The sequence below is a fragment of the Callithrix jacchus genome, chromosome 14, assembly GCF_049354715.1.
Source record: "Callithrix jacchus isolate 240 chromosome 14, calJac240_pri, whole genome shotgun sequence".
NCBI classification, from domain to species: domain Eukaryota; kingdom Metazoa; phylum Chordata; class Mammalia; order Primates; family Cebidae; genus Callithrix; species Callithrix jacchus.
In genome coordinates, this window is record NC_133515.1 from 22770243 (window position 1) to 22788127 (window position 17885).

At 37.6% G+C, this 17885-nt stretch overlaps 1 protein-coding gene across 4 annotated transcripts in view; it reads left to right on the top strand.

Moving 5' to 3' along the window:
• Window positions 1–17885, top strand: part of ANAPC1 (anaphase promoting complex subunit 1) — a 124009-nt gene that overhangs the window by 72744 nt on the left and 33380 nt on the right. For 2 of the 4 annotated variants that reach the window (XM_035271978.3, XM_078348933.1), the window contains 7 exons: window positions 1482–1708; window positions 3981–4099; window positions 8188–8459; window positions 12540–12774; window positions 15473–15564; window positions 16913–17047; window positions 17220–17302. In XM_035271978.3, coding sequence (XP_035127869.3) covers window positions 1482–1708; window positions 3981–4099; window positions 8188–8459; window positions 12540–12774; window positions 15473–15564; window positions 16913–17047; window positions 17220–17302 — 1163 coding nt within the window. The remainder of the gene's footprint in view (window positions 1–1481; window positions 1709–3980; window positions 4100–8187; window positions 8460–12539; window positions 12775–15472; window positions 15565–16912; window positions 17048–17219; window positions 17303–17885) is intronic. The other 2 variants (XM_035271979.3, XM_078348934.1) reach the window with 1 other exon arrangement.

Genomic DNA, 17885 nt, shown 5'->3' on the forward strand with positions numbered 1-17885 from the left:
CAGTTAGAGTTAATTATTTGGACTGGGAAGCCCCATATTAAAGCAGATGCTGGACTTATTAGAACATGATAGCATTCAACCAGTTTACCCTCTTAATTGTTTCGCTGCATTCAGTACTTTTCATTCTAAGAAATTTTTATAGGAAACACATTTAGAAAAAATAGTGAAATCTGGCTGGGTGTGGTGGCTCATGCCTGTAATCTTAGCACTTTGGGGAGGCCAAGGTGGAAGACTGCTTGAGCCCAGGAGTTTGAGACCAACCTAGGCAACATAGTGAGACCTCATCTCTACTTAAAATTTTTTTTTTTTAATTTAGTCAGGTATAGTGGTATGTGCCTGTAGTCTTTGCTACTTGGAAGGCTGAGGCGAGTGGATCTCCTTGAGGTCGGGAGTTCAAGACCAGCGTGGTCAACAGGGAGAGACTCTGTCTCTACAAAATAAAAAAAAAATTATCTCTGTTGATGGTGCACATATGTAGTCCTAGCAACTTGGGAGGCTAAGGTGGAAAGATTGCTTAAGCCCAAGAGGTAGAAGTTACAGGGAGTCATGATCACATTACTGCACTCCAGCCTGAGTGACAGAGCAAGATCCTATCTCAAAAAAAAAAAGAAAACAGAAAAAATACTGAAATCCAACCATGATCCCATCTATTTCAAGTAGCAAAATAAGAAAGTATTTCATTGCGTGACTTCCTCCAGCCCTTGGTATCTATCCTTTCTGTCTTTTTTCTTTCTCCTTCTATTAATGAACAGACAGTATTTAAATTAGCATTATTAGCAGTGACTGGTGTTCATATTCTACTTGCAATAATTTGTTTCTTTTTTAAAATGATTAGGATGTAGTTAGATTTTTTTTTTTACCATTTATTCAGAATATTTCTCTGCTCGTATCCAGCCTCTTGACTGTTGTCCTAAATTGAAACCTTCTCTCTCAGTTCAAGTAAAAATATTTCCAAGTATAGATAATCTAATACTTTTTGTTTGTTTGTTTGTTTTGAGACGGAGTCTCACTCTGTCACCCAGGCTGGAGTACAGCGCGTTGCAATCTCGGCTCACTGCAACCTCTGCCTCCCACATTCAAATGATTCTCCAGCCTCAGCCTCCCAAGTAGCTGGTACTATCGGCACACACCACTGCGTCCAGCTAGTTAATTTTTGTGTTTTTATTATAGATAGGGTTTCACCATGTTGGCCAAGCTGGTCTGGTACTCCTGACCTCAAGTGATCTGCTACCTTGGCCTCCCAAAGTGTTGGCATTGCAGGTGTGAGCCACCACGCCCGGCTGGCAATATAATACTTTAAAAAAATATTTGTAGATTAGAGCCCCAGTATATGTTGCGACCTCAACCCATCCCTGCTTTGGAAAACATATTTTCTCTGTTTAGTGAAAATATTCCTACTTTAGTCATGGCACATCAGTCTATATATCTTCATGTTCAGTAATTGCATGTTGAGGGCTTTTTAAATTATTATTATAATAAAGTCTGTTACTCAGGTGCTCTCATCAGATGTTCCTTCAGGAACAGAAACTGAGGAGGAAGATGACGGCATGAATGACATGAATCATGAGGTCATGTCATTAATATGGAGTGAAGATTTAAGGGTACAGGATGTGCGAAGGCTTCTTCAGAGTGCGCATCCTGTCCGCGTCAACGTAGTGCAGTACCCAGAGCTCAGCGACCACGAGTTCATTGAGGAAAAGGAAAACAGGTGAAAGAAAACACTGTATTATCTCTTGTCGTGTTTTATTGTTACATTTGGGTCTTGTTTATATTTGTTCTTCCTTCAAGTTTTTAGCATTTAAAACCCTAAGAAGATTTAAAAGATACTTTCAAGTTAAAATATGCCCTCTGTTTTAAGTTTTCATCTAACTTCATCAAACCACATGTGTTAGCAAAAAATCTTTGGCTTTTGAGAACATAATTGTTGTATTTCAGATCTTCTTCCTCTTGAAATACATATAACAGTTTACTCTTTAGAAAAGGTGAATCTAAAACTATTTTGGCTGGTAGTTACCTTAAGAATTTACAAATAAAACACTGGACTTGTTTTACTGTATCTTGATCTGGAATAGATTTTGAGGTTAGTGGGGTTTTGTTTTAGTGTAGTTTAAACTTATACCAGTATTTTTTTTTCTTTCTTTCTTTCTTTTTTGGGGGGGGATATGATAGATAATACTCGAAATAAATAGATAAGGCAAAATACATAAGCTTTTCTTCTGCCACTTCCCTGCACAGGATACATCCCTTGATAAATTTTAAGACTCAGTGGTAAATGACATCACATGCCTATGACATTCCAGAGCTATTCTCTTAGGACACTTCTATTTTAAAAGTCTTTCCTGTTCTTTTTTCTGTCTTGTCTCTATCATTTATCATTCATCTGCCACTGTTTTCTAGTTCTCCTTACTTTTTTTAATGGTACTGCTTTGAAGGGAAAGGTCACCCACACTTAGCCATAGGCTGCTGAAGATCTGAATCAGTTGTGATTTCCCTGTCAACTGTTTCCATATGAACCCAGTTATTAGCCACCCGTGAATAAAGAGATGGAGTGACAGAAGTTGAGTTTAGAGCATAGGATTTATGGGCATGGCCTCTAGAGCCAGGCGTGGCCATGCTGTGCTGGCTAACTGGTTAAATTACTTTACCTCTAGTTGCCTGAGTTGCCTCATCTGTAGAAATAGGCATACCTCATGGGATGGTGCTGTGTATCAAGTGAATTATTCTTACATAGTACTTAGAATACTGCCCAGTGCATATTAAAGCTCAGTGCAGAGAGCCATTCTTAGTAGTGGAGTTCATTGATTCTAAGATGCAAATATTTTCGCTTTTTAATATCTCTGAAATCAGAGTGTGTATTTGAGTGAATTGGTGTCATAGTTTAATTGGCAGTGCTTTTTCTTTCTTAGTATCTCATGAAATAATGATTCATCTTATCAGTGGCATCTTATATTCAGGGGATATAGTATTATTGTTCTCATTATAATTTTGTTACTTCTGCAAAGTTTAAGTGAATTATGTGTAAGATTTCCTCTAAAAAATTCTGTGGGCTGCAGCAGCCTCTTGACTTTGAATTTTCCTGATCCCAACTTAATGTGGCAGTTGTGTTCCCAAAGAGTCTTAAGACAACAGAAGTTTCCTTTCCAATTAGCTAGAAAAGCAGTTATGTGTGTATGGTTAAGGAAAGAGTGTGCTTATGAATAGCTTTGTCTGCAGAGAAAATGTTAGTCACTGTCAGCCTTTGAAGGGATATTTCTGTGTCTTTAGATATAACTTGTATAAGTGTTTCCTAGTTATAAATGCCCTACTTCCAAAATTTCTGTTTTTTTTTTAAAGGGGCTGTATGAAACGTTAAGCTATTTTAACATAGGAACAATTTGAAGAGTGGTATATTAATTTCACAGTAGAATGGTATTAGTCCTATAAATTCTAGCCACCATGTAAGTGAAACCAAGTTGTATTTCCTGTGGAGGCACCATGAAATCCATTCAGCTCTAATATAGGGACCTTGTTTATTTTCTTGTGTACAGGCCACAGAGCACTTCTGAGGCTGTATTGGCAAAAGGGATGGGAGGAGGATCCCACATGTACTGAGGACAGCTAGGCTGAAATTAACACAGTGATAAAAACCCCAAAAGTACTGTATTTTCCTTTGAGAAGGTTAGCATCAATTGGAGTAGAATTTTAAATTTCTTTTTTTTTTGGATGCCTTGAGTTGGCTTGGTTTATAGGCCAGGTGGTTTTCATTCAATGTAAATATGAAACAAAACAAAACAAACATGTCTCTCCCTAAGAATGTAGTAAGAACAAAAATATTAAAATGAAAATTGATCATGTTTGGGTAGTTCACTCACATCTTTGTATGAATTAACTTTGAGACAACTTCATCTTATACAGTACACCTTTTGAAATACTTACAGATGATATTTCAATTGTGCTTTGCTTTAAAAATTTTCATATGTTGGTTTTTACTTTAATTACAGATTGCTCCAATTGTGTCAGCGAACTATGGCTCTTCCTGTAGGACGAGGAATGTTTACTTTGTTTTCATACCATCCTGTTCCAACAGAGCCATTGCCTATTCCTAAATTGAATCTGACTGGTATGTTAAATTCTGGGCTCAGTGAGAAAGGAAAATGGTTACATACAGGCATTAAGTGGAGTTCTTTAAATTAGTTAAAACAAAAGAAATATTACCTCCATTCTTAGTGATTTTAAATACTCCTAAAAGCTGCTATAGTGGTTATCGAAGCTTATATATCATGTCAAAGTAAACCTTGAGAGAAGCAGAATAGAGCCATTACTTAGTCTTGCTTTTTAATGAGATGATTGCAAGATATAAAAAGTCACTTGGAGAAGTTCAGAAAGATATTATTGATATTGATGAAGCTATTGAATTGTAAATAATCTTAAGTATAATATGTAAAAATATTTGATCTTAAAATGTCTTATGTCATGGTTTGAACAGATGATCACTGTATAAATCAAGAAATCTAAGCAAAAAGAAAAAATGGTTACTTACAGTACTCCCACTCTTCTGTGCCACTCCTAACATTTTAGTATATATGTTTCCCAATTTTATTTCCACATATTTATAATTTTATGTTTGTTTAATTATCAAAATTTAAATCTATTTTATTTTATATATTTTTTTGAGATGGAGTTTCACTCTTTTTACCAAATTGCTGGAGTGCAATGGTGCGATCTCGGCTCACTGCAACCTCCGTCTCCTGGGTTCAAGCAATTCTCCTGCCTCAGCCTCCCGAGTAGCTGGGACTACAGGCATGTGCCACCATGCCCAGCTAATTTTTGTATTTTTAGTAGAGACGGGGTTTCACCATATTGACCAGGATGGTCTCGATCTCTTGACCTTGTGATCCACCCGTCTCGGCCTCCCAAAGTGCTGGGATTATAGGTGTGAGCCACCACGCCCGGCAATTTAAATCTATTTTAGATATTTTTCTTAAAATTTACAGTGAAGATCTTTTTATATTTAGCAAATAACTATATGTTTACAATTATATGTATGGTATACACGTATTTTTAATTGATACATTCATTTTTATTTGCTTCAGAGTGTTTCATTCATTGGATATGCCATAGTTTATAGAAGCAACCTGATATTGCTGGAAATTACAGTTTTTTGGTATTATAAACATTGTTGGGGCGTATTTGTCCTATGTATTTAGGCTAAATGCTTAGAAGTAGAACTCTTAGGAGAGCAAGATGAATGGTTTTAAGGCTTTGATGTAACATGTCAAATTGCCTTTCTGGTTGGCAGGAGTTTTAACTTCTGCTATATACAACTGTAGTTACAATCTTGATTAAAGTGGGTTTTTTTTTTTTTTTTTTTTGAGACGGAGTTTCGCTGTTGTTACCCAGACTGGAGTGCAATGGCATGATCTCGGCTCACCGCAACCTCCGCCTTCTGGGTTCAAGCAATTCTCCTGCCTCAGCATCCCGAGTAGCTGGGACTACAGGCACACACCACCATGCCCAGCTAATTTTTGTATTTTTAGTAGAGACGGGGTTTCACCTTGCTGACCAGGATGATCTCGATCTCTTGACCTCGTGATCCACCCACCTCGGCCTCCCAAAGTGCTGGGATTATAGGCGTGAGCCACTGCGCCTGGCCTACAGTGGGTTTTATAGTGCATGTCCACCTAATGCTGATTTGAATGTGTTCTAAAGGTGACAATTGCCTAATTAAAATTATCACTGAAAATCTATTATGGTATATATGGTTTTGTGAAACCTTTACAAAATGTACGTATGATGTATGTAGTAGTGTATAGTATATATAGTAGTATATAATATATAACGTAATATATAGTATATAATATATGCAAGCATAATTGTATATTTTAAATTGCATAGTTTAAACAATTCAGAGTTCCACTCAGATTTGTGAAAAGCTTGTGCTTTGAGTAGCATGCAGGAAATGAGATTGACTAAGTGAAGAACGTATTCCCATCCCTGTGTCATGCTTATTTTGAGCCCTAATCTCATTGAGTAACATAGTGAGCAGAGTTGCTTTTAATATTTAAATTGTTCTCAGAGGTAAAGCACCTATGACAAAATCTTAACAATGATTGATTCTAGATGGAAGGTATGGTATACAGATGTTCATTTTAGTAGTCTTTCCAGCTGTTTATATGAAAGATTTCATATAATAAGTGTGGGTTAAAAAGAAAATCTCATGCAAAATTGGCAGATGTTACAATGTATTCAATCTCAGTGATTTAGTACTCAAATGATACCTGGGTGGGTTTAAAAAATATATACATGCATCTTTTTTTCTGAATACATTGAATTGAATTTTCATGATTTAAAATGTCCTTATGACATTAATCCAGTATTTTATTCTTTTAGTCATTCTGGTAGGCCAAAAGGAAAGGTTATCCTGTTAATTTACGAAAAAATATTTTCTTGAATAGTTGCTTAACCCACACTGATGTGGCCTGTTGTACTTTTTTTTTTTTTTGAGATGGAGTTTTGCTGTTGTTACCCAGACTGGAGTGCAATGGCACGATCTCGGCTCACCGCAACCTCCGCCTTCTGGGTTCAAGCAATTCTTATGCCTCAGCCTCCTGAGTAGCTGGGACTACAGGCGCGCACCACCATGCCCAGCTAATTTTTGTATTTTTAGTAGAGACGGGGTTTCACCGTGTTGACCGGGAGAGTCTCGATCTCTTGACCTCATGATCCACCTGCCTCGGCCTCCCAAAATGCTGGGATTATAGGCGTGAGCCACCGTGCCCGGCCCTGCTGTACTTTTGTATGTTGTTCTCATTGAACAAAATTTGCCTTACCCTTTGCATTTTATTTTCTCTCATGTATAAACATTATGTCTTCTGCATATGATGAATGAATGTTGTAGAACGGTTACTCAGTTTTTTCATATTGATATGCCTGCCTTCTTTAAGAAAGTGCAAGTATAACTTACGAACTTATTACTCATTGTGGTGCTGACACTGGCAGTTGAGTTAGCTTTTAGGTACAAAAAGCTAAGACAAGTCTTACTTTGTGCTTTGTGTGCATATGTATACATGCTACAAATAAGACACTGTTTACTTAAAATTTATTTTACATATTAGAACTCTTTTAAAATTATATTTTCAAAGCTCCAATGAACTGGATAAGTTTATACAGTAATTAAAATATTTACTTTAATTATTCATGACAAGATAATATTCAAAATGTATATGAAAATATTTAATATTTGCTGTATACAATGTAGATCGAAAAGAAAAGAATGAAGAAGAAATTCATAGAGAGCATATAGCATTATGAACAAACAATTTACATTGCTCTTAAATAAATGAACCGTAAAATTGAATTTAGTGAGTGCTCTTTTGAAGTTCACTGGATGACTCAAGTCTATAAAAGGATACTTTTTACAAAGCTATCTCTAAGTATTTTTAACAGTAGCATATAATTAGATATCTATATTTGTGTGTGTGTGTGTGTGTATATATGTGTGTGGGGGGCATATATAGGTAAGAGCTATAGCAGATTTATAAAGCTTCTTGTTTCTTTTTTTTTCTCTTTTTGAGATGGAGTCTCTGTTTGTTGCCCAGGTTGGAGTGCAGTGGCACGATCTTGGCTCGCTGCAACCTCTGCCTCCCAGGTTCAAATGATTCTCATGCCTCAGCCTCCCAAGTAGCTGGGACTATAGGCACGCACCACCAGGCCTGGCTTTTGTTTCTTCTTGAGATGCCATTTTTCCTTAATGTCCAGGGAAAAATATAGGATAGAACATTTGAAATTAACACCAATGTTATCAGTCAGATGTTGGGATTTATAACTTGTATAGTTTAATGATGATGTTAGTCTTCATTTTGGTTTCTAATTAAGCTCCCTTATTTGAAAGATTTCAAAGCAGTGATTATCCTAATCATATCTGTATAACATTAAATTGGCATCAGTTATCTTATTATATAGCCCCATACATTTTAACAAGAAGGACAATGAACTTTAGACAATGAGAAGGTTTTTCCAGTTTGCATTAAGTTTGACTCACATGTACAAAAGTTTTAAGCGATTATAGAGACCTAACATTCCAGGCATTTTGGGGTTAATGGTTTTGAATATAGAAAATGTAAGCAATCTTGTCAAAGATCTAAATTTAACGATCTTAGTTTTGTGAATTTTCATTTTCTCAATGTTAAATTTCGTTTGGCTGGATAGGGCGTGCTCCTCCTCGCAACACAACAGTAGACCTTAATAGTGGAAACATCGACGTGCCTCCCAACATGACAAGCTGGGCCAGCTTCCATAATGGCGTGGCTGCTGGCCTGAAGATAGCTCCTGCCTCCCAGATCGACTCAGCTTGGATTGTTTACAATAAACCCAAGCATGCTGAGTTAGCCAATGAGTATGCTGGCTTTCTCATGGCTCTGGGTCTGAATGGGCACCTTACCAAGCTGGCAACTCTCAATATCCATGACTACTTGACCAAGGTGAGAACCTGTGCTCCCACTGCCTGGCTTTATGCCTCACCTGCTTATTGTAGTAGCTCTTGATTGCTCTATTTGCTCTTCTTTCTTCATTCTTGTACTTCTAAGTCCATTTGTCTCACAGTACATAGAATAATCTTTCTAAAGTGTCAATCAGAATATGTCACTTCCTTGGTCAAAGCCATTTAATTAATGATCTCCCATTGCTTTTTTTTTTTTTTTGAGTAAGGCAGAGTAGAATTTAATGAGTGACAGAAAAGCTCTCAACAGCGAGAGGGAACCCAAAGGTGGGTCGCCAGCCATGAGTCTGAGTCTAGGGGATTTTATGGGCTTGGAATGGGAAAGTGCATGCTGATTGGTTTGTGAGTATGCTTGAAAAAGCACCGTTTAGAGACTGGGGAAGGGTAGGTATATGTAAATAGGTGAAGGATAAGGACCAATTAGGAGAGAGTATGCCAAACAGGAATGGGAGCTTTCAATTCAGTCCATGGATTTATCCAGAACTTGTAGCTTGGTTTTCAGGCTTTTGACTGTCCTTAGCTCAAAAGTTGAGTTTCACTTGAGAATGTACCTGCCTCCTGTTGCTATCAATCCTGGTTCTAATAAGGTATATGTAACTGCCGTTAGGATCGGTGTGATGACTGTTCTAACTGCTTCATGCTGACAGGGGTTGTTGTTTTGGGAAACAGCAGTCAGGTCTCTCTTAGAAGCCTATATAAGGATTCCTGATAAAAGGGAGCCATCAACCGAGGTTTCATTTGCATGACCATTTGGAGTTTGATGGCCTCTAGGCGAGAAAAAACAAATTTTATAAGGAGGTTAAGTACTGAAAGGCTTTAGTATACCTATCAAGGTCATCAAAATTTTTGTAGATTTCCTTTTATCTGCCTTAAGTCTTGTAAAGAAAAGGGGACTTGTACATTGATAGGACCATATTCACTAGGAATTTCCTGTAAGGGAAGAAGTGATGCTGGAGAGCATCCAGATTGAGCTCTTCCAACAGAATGAATGTCTGAAAGGGGGCCTGGGTAAGAGGAGCTGGGACCTGGGCTGGTGCAGGGGCGTCTGCCTCCTTTTCTAAGGAGGCAGACTGGTTTTTACCATCTGTCTGATTTAACTCTGCTTTGCCGGATGTCACTGCTATAAGTACAGGGTTGATTCAACATTGCTGACAGAGCTTGGGGTTATCCCGCAGGACAAAAGAGGCCTATATGTGTGTAATTTCGGACCATGTTCTCCTTCTCTGCAGTAAAAGAGATCTAGCTATAGGATAGTATTATAATTAATATTTTCCCCAGCTGGCTAGGTCTCCCCCATCTTCCAACTTCTAGCTGGGCCAAGCCTTGGTACTGATAAATACCAGGCATTTTTTTTTTTCAGAGTCTGAGGATCAAAGGAGTCCCAATGTCTCAAGATGCACTTAAGAGGAGTGCAACCTACCCATCTAGAAACAGAGGGGAGAAAAAGGCATCCTTAGTCTTTCCCTCTGCTGTCCTACAGTCCAGGGCGACTCTCAGGCTTGCCTTGGTCATGATTGTGCGCACAACTGCCATTCATGACTGGGGGAGGATCAAGCTAGCAGGAGTAGTTGCGTTGACCTGCGCTCAGCCTTGACGCTCCTTGTCGACTGCTTTGATTTCTCTGTCTGAATTCTATATAAGCTCAAGACTAAGATGAGTCCGGGGGGTCCCTGCATCTTCTTTTTTTTTTGAGACGGAGTTTCGCTCTTTTTACCCAGGCTGGAGTGCAATGGCGTGATCTCGGCTCACCGCAACCTCCGCCTCCTGGGTTCAGGCAGTTCTCCTGCTTCAGCCTCCTGAGTGGCTGGGATTACAGGCACATGCCACCATGCCTAGCTAATTTTTTTTTTGTATTTTTTTAGTAGAGACGGGGTTTCACCATGTTGACCAGGATGGTCTCAACCTCTTCACCTCGTGATCCACCCGCTTCAGCCTCCCAAAGTGCTGGGATTACAGGCGTGAGCCACCGCGTCTGGCCCCCTGCATCTTATCTGTCTATAATTCTCATTTGGCTGGCAGTTTATTTAGCCTCATCAGGCATAGCCCAGCATCCTACCCTGAAAAGCAATTTGTCAAAGAGGCACATAACTAAGCAACATTTGTCAGAGGAGCAGTAGGGAAAACATGATAGGAAAGATTGGAAGTCTTTGTCTGACACCTGAATAGGCTGTCGGGGACTTTGGATAACACCAAGTTGTACCTTTGGCCAGATACCTTTAGTTGCCCCAGGACCTTATTCCGATCCCACACAATGGCTGAACTTCTGTGAAGGGAAACTGGTTTAGAACAAGGCCAACATTCCCAACATCATAGGGCAAAGGGGGATCTTAATATACATTCCAAGAGCTGGTGTCATCCTATTCAATTCTCCAGCCCTACTTGGTACCACTGTTCTTTTTCTTTTTTTTTTTTTGAGATGGAGTCTCGCTCTGTCACCTAGGCTGGAGAGCAGTGGCGTGATCTTGTCTCACTGCAACCTCCGCCTCCCAAGTTCAAGTGATTCTCCTGCCTCAGCCTCCTGAGTAGCTGGGATTACAGGTGTTTGTTAACCACACCTGGCTAATTTTTGTATTTTTAGTGGAGATGGGGTTTCACCATGTTGTTCAGGCTGGTCTTGAACTTCTGACCTCAGGTGATCTGCCCACTCTGGCCTCCGAAAGTGCTGGGATTACAGGCGTGGGCCTTTGCACCCAGCCCCACCCTTCTTCTTACTCCCCACACTCCAACCATAAAGGTTCGCTTTTTTAGCTCCCTGGAAAACTAAACTCTTTCACTTAACAGCCTTATTTTTAAAAGAATCTTCATTTATGTAAATATATAAAATTCACATACTATACAATTCACTGTTTAAAGTGTATAGTACATTGCTTTTTAGTATATTTACAGAGTTGTGCATCCATCACCATGGTTAATTTTAGAACATTTCGTCATACCATAAAGGAACCTTGTACCCGCTACTAACAGTGACTCCCCTTTCCTCCCCACCTTCACTTCATTTCCTTCCAACCACTAATCTACTCTCTGTCTCTATGGGTTTGCCTTTTCTGGACTTTTCATATAAATGGAGTAATACAAAATGTGGTCTTTTAGGATGGGCTTCTTTTCACTTGGTCTGATTTCAGTGTTCATCCATGTTTTGCCATCTATCAGCAATTCATTTCTCTTTATTGTTGAATAAATATTTTGTGAATGTACATTTTATTTATTCATAAGTTGGTGGATATTTGGATTATTTGTACTTTTTAGCTATTATGAATAATACTGCTATGAACATTTGTATACATGCTTTGTGTGGATGTATGTTTTCATTACTCTTGGGCACATACTTAGGAGTGGAATTACTAGGTTATATGGTAACTCTTTAACTTTTGGAGGAACTGTAAACTGTTTTCCAGAATGACTGCATCATTTTACAACCCAATCAGTGATACAAGAGAGTTCCAATCTCTCCATATTTTGCCAACACTTGTTAGCAAAAGTGTTGCATCCAGCCTCATTCTTTTGCATGTGTCTTTCCACCTGTCCCAGCACTGTTTTTTTAAAGACTGTCCTTTACCTATTGAATTGTCTTGGCACCTTTGTGGTCAGTTGATGTTAATGTGAGGGTTTATTTCTGAATCACCTCTGAGCCATTTATTTACTTGCTGTTTTATCACCTGAAACACTCTTCCTCACCTTCTATACTTGAGTGTCCCCCTTTATGCCACTTGTCCTTTTTTCATCCTTCAGGTCCTAACATAAGTTTATTTGTATAATCTTTAGAGATTTCATCCCTACTAACCCTCTAGTCCCTCCCAATCTAAATTAAGCCATTTAAAAATACTCTTTCATAATACTTTGTACTTTATTATTGTACTACTTTTTAATAGTGTATTTGTTTATATTTTTTGATTTAACACTTTTTTTCCTATTAAGGCAATAAGTACGTGAGAACAAGGACCATGTTTGTTTAGTTTACCACTATATTCTCAGTGCCTCTCACCATGTCAACATAAAGGTACTTACTGATAGTGGCAAGCAGTATTTTATTTTAAATGATGTATTTATTTTGTTTCTATCTTAGGGCCATGAAATGACAAGCATTGGACTGCTACTTGGTGTTTCTGCTGCAAAACTAGGCACTATGGATATGTCTATTACTCGACTTCTTAGCATTCACATTCCTGCTCTCTTACCCCCAACATCCACAGAGCTGGATGTTCCTCACAATGTTCAAGTGGCTGCAGTGGTTGGCATTGGCCTTGTATATCAAGGGACAGCTCACAGACATACTGCTGAAGTCCTGTTGGCTGAGATAGGTATGGGATAAATAATACTGAATCTTCATAGGCGTGCACTTTCCACTCCACATGAACCCAAGTAAAAATGATAGTAAAATGATAAGAATTAAGGAAAGACCAGTAGCTTTTTTGAGCACAGAATGATCTAGTACTAATTAAAAGAAAAAAACCTCTAAGTAATGTTATCCAAGGCTAATGTAAACTGCAGGTTATTAGCCTCCATGTTTATTTGCTAGCTCATTCCTAAATTCCAGTGGTCACATTTAATGAGGTACCTGTGGTTTTAACCACATATGAGTATATGAGTATGCTGTTTATCCTGCTCTGTTTTTACCAGCAGTGTCCAGCAGTGGCCTGCACTTAAAACTCAGAATAGATTGTTTTGGTTTCTAATATCACAGTGTTTACTCTGTTGGATAATAGCACTACTTCTGCTTACCTCCTTTACATGCTGGTGGGTATGTTGGTGACTGAACCTGGAAAATGGTAAGGTGCACACACTTCGGTGAACATTTTCTCTGGTTTTTATTGGGTCCAAACTTTATGGAAGTCTGTATTATGTGTTGTCATCTTTTTCTGCCAAATGGAATGCTATTGGTATGCTCAACAATTTAGTTACATTGTTACATGTCCTATTCAAGATCTTTTCTATATGTATCTCTGGATATATTGTTAAAGATGTATTATTCTTTAGTATAATTGTATCAGATAGCTATTGCCACAGTGATGCTACATACAAACAGACATAACATTGGCCCAGGCAGCTCTGCTTTAAGCTGTAGATATGCTGGCTGGCTGCTCTGCTGCTGTTCTGCCTCACCTGTCTTATTCTGGGACCCAGGCTGGAGGGTGTGTGTCTCTCGTGGTGTTGACAGAAACCTAAGAGAGAACCAGTGAATATTGGGACCCATAATTTAGTCTACTGTAATGATAAATGAAATTATTCACAAAGTTATAATGTTTCTCCTATCAAAATACATAGTAACATAAGTTATAGATCTGAAAAACACTTATTCAGAAAATATTCAACACTGGTTGTTAAAGCAGGTTCATCTGCAAAGTAATTTACCATTCTTTGGCTAATGATGTCATTGTACAGTTACACAGCTGTGGCATAGCTCTTTGATACTGTATATAGAAGATTTCATTTTAAATTCATATACGTATGCCTTTTTATGTATTGTCATAATGTACATTAAAATTCTGTTTCTATAGATCATTGTTATAAATTATTTTTAAAATAAATTTTGTATTGTATAATATCATTGAGTTGATGGTCTATAAAATACCTAATTTTTTTTAACTTTTAGAGCTTTTTAGATTGTTTCTAATAATCTTTTGCTGTTTTGTGTAAACATTACACTAATTACGTTTGTGTGATTTTTTTTCTTTCTTAAAATTTTCATTATTTATTTATTTATTTTTTTGAGGTGGCGTCTTGCTCTGTTGCCCAGGCTGGAGTGCAGTGGTGTGATCTCAGCTCACTGCAGCCTCCGCCTCCTGAATTCAAGCTATTCTTCTGCCTCAGCCTCCCAAGTAGTTGGGATTACAGGTGTCTGCCACCACGCCTGGCTAATTTTTGTAGTTTTAGTAGAGACAGGATTTCTCCATGTTGGTCAGGCTGGTCTTGAACCCCTGATCTCAAGTAATCTGCCCACTTCAACCTCCCAAAGTGCTGGGATTACAGGCATGAGCCACCACGGCAACTCTTTTTTTTTTTTTAATTGAATTTTTTTTCCTATAGGGAAAAAATTTTAGGAGTGTGAACATTTTTTCAGAGGGAAGGGTTTTAATACATAGTTCATTTTGTCATTTTATACAGGGTAGCATTAGAGTTATAGGGTGCTTTTTAGAAGTATGAGTTTTGCATCCAGTCAAATTTCTAGGATTAATACACAAAAATTCTACCATAGTAGGGCTCATTAATATATAGACTTGAAATAAGTGTCTAAAAATAATATTTAACAACTTAAGAACATAAGTAAGTGACATCCTTATTCACTATCATCATTTGAACATGTTTCACCACATGTGATGAGAGGATCTGAAAATAATGAAAGCAAAATGCAAGAAGTTTTTTGTTGTTGTTGAGATGGAGTCTCACTCTGTTGTCCAGGTTGGAGTGCAGTGACCTGATCTTGGCTCACTGCAACCTCTGTCTCCCAGGTTCAAGCAATTCTCCTGTCTCAGCCTCCTGAGTAGCTGGGATTACAGGCACCTGCCACCATGCCCATCTAATTTTTGTATTTTTAGTACAGACAGGGTTTCACCATATTGGCCAAGCTGATCTTGAATTCCTGGCCTCAAGTGATCCACCTGCCTTGGCCTCTCAAGGTGCTGGGATTATAGGCATGAGGTACCTACCACACCCAGCCGAATTTTTTTTTTTTTAATAAAACTTTTTGAATACTCTTCCCTTTAAAAATTTTTTTCTACTAAGTAATTTTTTTGGTAAGACTGAAAGTTTCACAGTATTTGAATGTCATTGCTTATGAAGACTTAAATTGGCAAATTAAAAAGATCTATTTTGGGGCCTTTTTTTTTGGGTAAGTGAACCTATAGTTGTGGACACCATTTATTATAGTGTCATAACTTTCTGAATGGAGTTGTGTTCCATTCGTATCTCCAGTGCAACTTGTAGAAAGTTAGCTCTAAGATTTTTGTGAATTGAGCTTTTGAGAGGCTAGTTTGAACTGTGTTGCTTTTCTTTTTACAGGACGGCCTCCTGGTCCTGAAATGGAATACTGCACCGACAGAGAGTCATACTCCTTAGCTGCTGGCTTGGCTCTGGGCATGGTCTGCTTGGGGGTAAGCGTAGTCTGTGCCTTCCCCACCATATAGTAGTAGAAATAGTCATAGTGTTGAGACAAATAACCTTGACACCTAATCCTGAATGCTGTCCCTTACTATGTCTTTTTGGATATTTTTTAAAGTACCAGATTTGCAAATGGAGAGAAACTGTAGTGAAGAGTAGGGTTTTAAGATTTCTTTCCTCCAGCTTACAGTGTTCATGAACAAACTAAGGGGAATGAGTTTTTTTAAAGAGTTCGAGACGTACAATTGAAAACAGAATCTAGTGAAAACATATACGATAGGGAGCCTTAAGAGTCTATAGTAACCACTGGAAACAAATCCTAACCCTCTTTTGCCATAGTGCTGTTCACTGTATGTCACAGAATGTTGCCCCAGTAGCATCAGCCTTGTGACAAAATGCAATATCAGGCTGATCCATCTTTAACTCCATCTAAGAGATGGGTACAGAATTACCATAAACATTTCATTAAATAATTCTTTCACTTGAAATGTGATTCCCCTTAAAAAAAATCCACCAATATGTTGTTATGGCCAAGCTAAGTGATATAAAGAAAGTTATAATGGAAGGAGTTTTTTCTCATATGTGTTCTGGAAATCCACCTTGTGGTTTACCATCTGTTGGGGCCTTGAATTCACATTGGCATATGAGCTAAAGAGGCTGGTGGTACAATGGAAGGGAATTGCACAGGGAATTGCAACTTGAAATCTGATCCTAACTCATGAGTCAAGTCATTTAACTACATTAGTGTCTGTTGTTTAATCAGCTTATGGATTGTTGAGTCAGATGGCCATGTTTTATATGTAGCCCTGCAACTTACTATAATAGCTGTATAACCTTGGGCTTAATCCCTCTGTGCCTCACTTTCCTTATTTATAAACAATAGTGTTTTTACTAGTAGCTATTTGATACAGCTCTTTGTTCATGTTAAATACACAAAATAGTGCCTGGCATAGAGCATTCAATGAATTACTATTTATTATCACAGTTATTTTTGTTGGAAAAGTTCTGAAGTACAATAATGAAAGTATTCAGGTATTTACAGTTCAGGTTTCAATTATATAACTAATACTTTCCTTAATTGTTAAATGTAACTGAAGCTCTTAGGTATTTTTAAGAAAGTACTTAAAACTGAACATACTTTATTATAACTTTTATGAGAATTATTAATAGTTTGAGTATTTTCTCATGATTAATATTTGTTTTAAGTTGGAAATTAAAAAACCCCAAAACTCGAAATACCCTGCTTTGAAATTAGTTCATTTTTATATTTGTCATGAGTATGTGCTAGGAATCTTCCTCTGTAAGATTTCTTTTCACTTGTCTGTTATTTTCTTTTTCCAGCATGGCAGCAATTTGATAGGTATGTCTGATCTCAATGTGCCTGAGCAGCTCTATCAGTACATGGTTGGAGGACATAGGCGCTTTCAAACAGGAATGCATAGGGAGAAACATAAATCTCCAAGTTATCAAATCAAAGTAAGTACATATCAGAGTAACAGATCAAAATTCTGAAAGCTAGGAAGTAAATTGCAAAATACTAGTGTTCATGCTAACATTGGCAAATATGTTAATTTTAAGTATAGATATTATTCAGAGGAATTTTATAATAATTCAGAACTCTTACATGCATAAACTCTTTTTTCAATAGGAGGGCGATACCATAAATGTGGATGTGACTTGTCCAGGTGCTACTCTAGCTTTGGCTATGATCTACTTAAAAACCAATAACAGGTATTTCTACCCATCCACTGTTCCTCCCACCATGACAGTGTGATATCCTTTCTGACACTGGTTATAAAATTCAGTTATCTTGTGTATTTATTTCCCTTGTGCTAGATGAAGCTGATTTTCGTTCTTTCAAATACTGTAAGTTTTTGCAAGGAAATACCTTCCCTCTTGGAGCTTATGGTATAGTCAGACATACATGTTTATATGTATGTTGTAGTAAGACATACATGTCCAAACTGTAAGTTTTTGAAAGAAAATTTACAGTATGTGAAGTTATAAAGATTTTTACCTAGAAATAATATATTTGGCTATTTTAATGGTATTTGACAATATAGTTTTCAATTTCTGTTCATTTCTGTTTTGTAGTTGATATCAGTAACACCCAAACAATGCCCACATTTGTTTCATTAATTTAGCATCTTGCTGTTCAGACTGGTTAAGCCAAAAATACTTACTGTTAGTCTGATCTTGGTTACCATGTAATAAAACAGTAGTTTCTGCCTAGTTCAGGAGCTTTTGTAATCACCAAATGTTCTACTTTCCCAGCTTGCTATATTAGTACTGACACTTGAAAGTAGACCTTTGG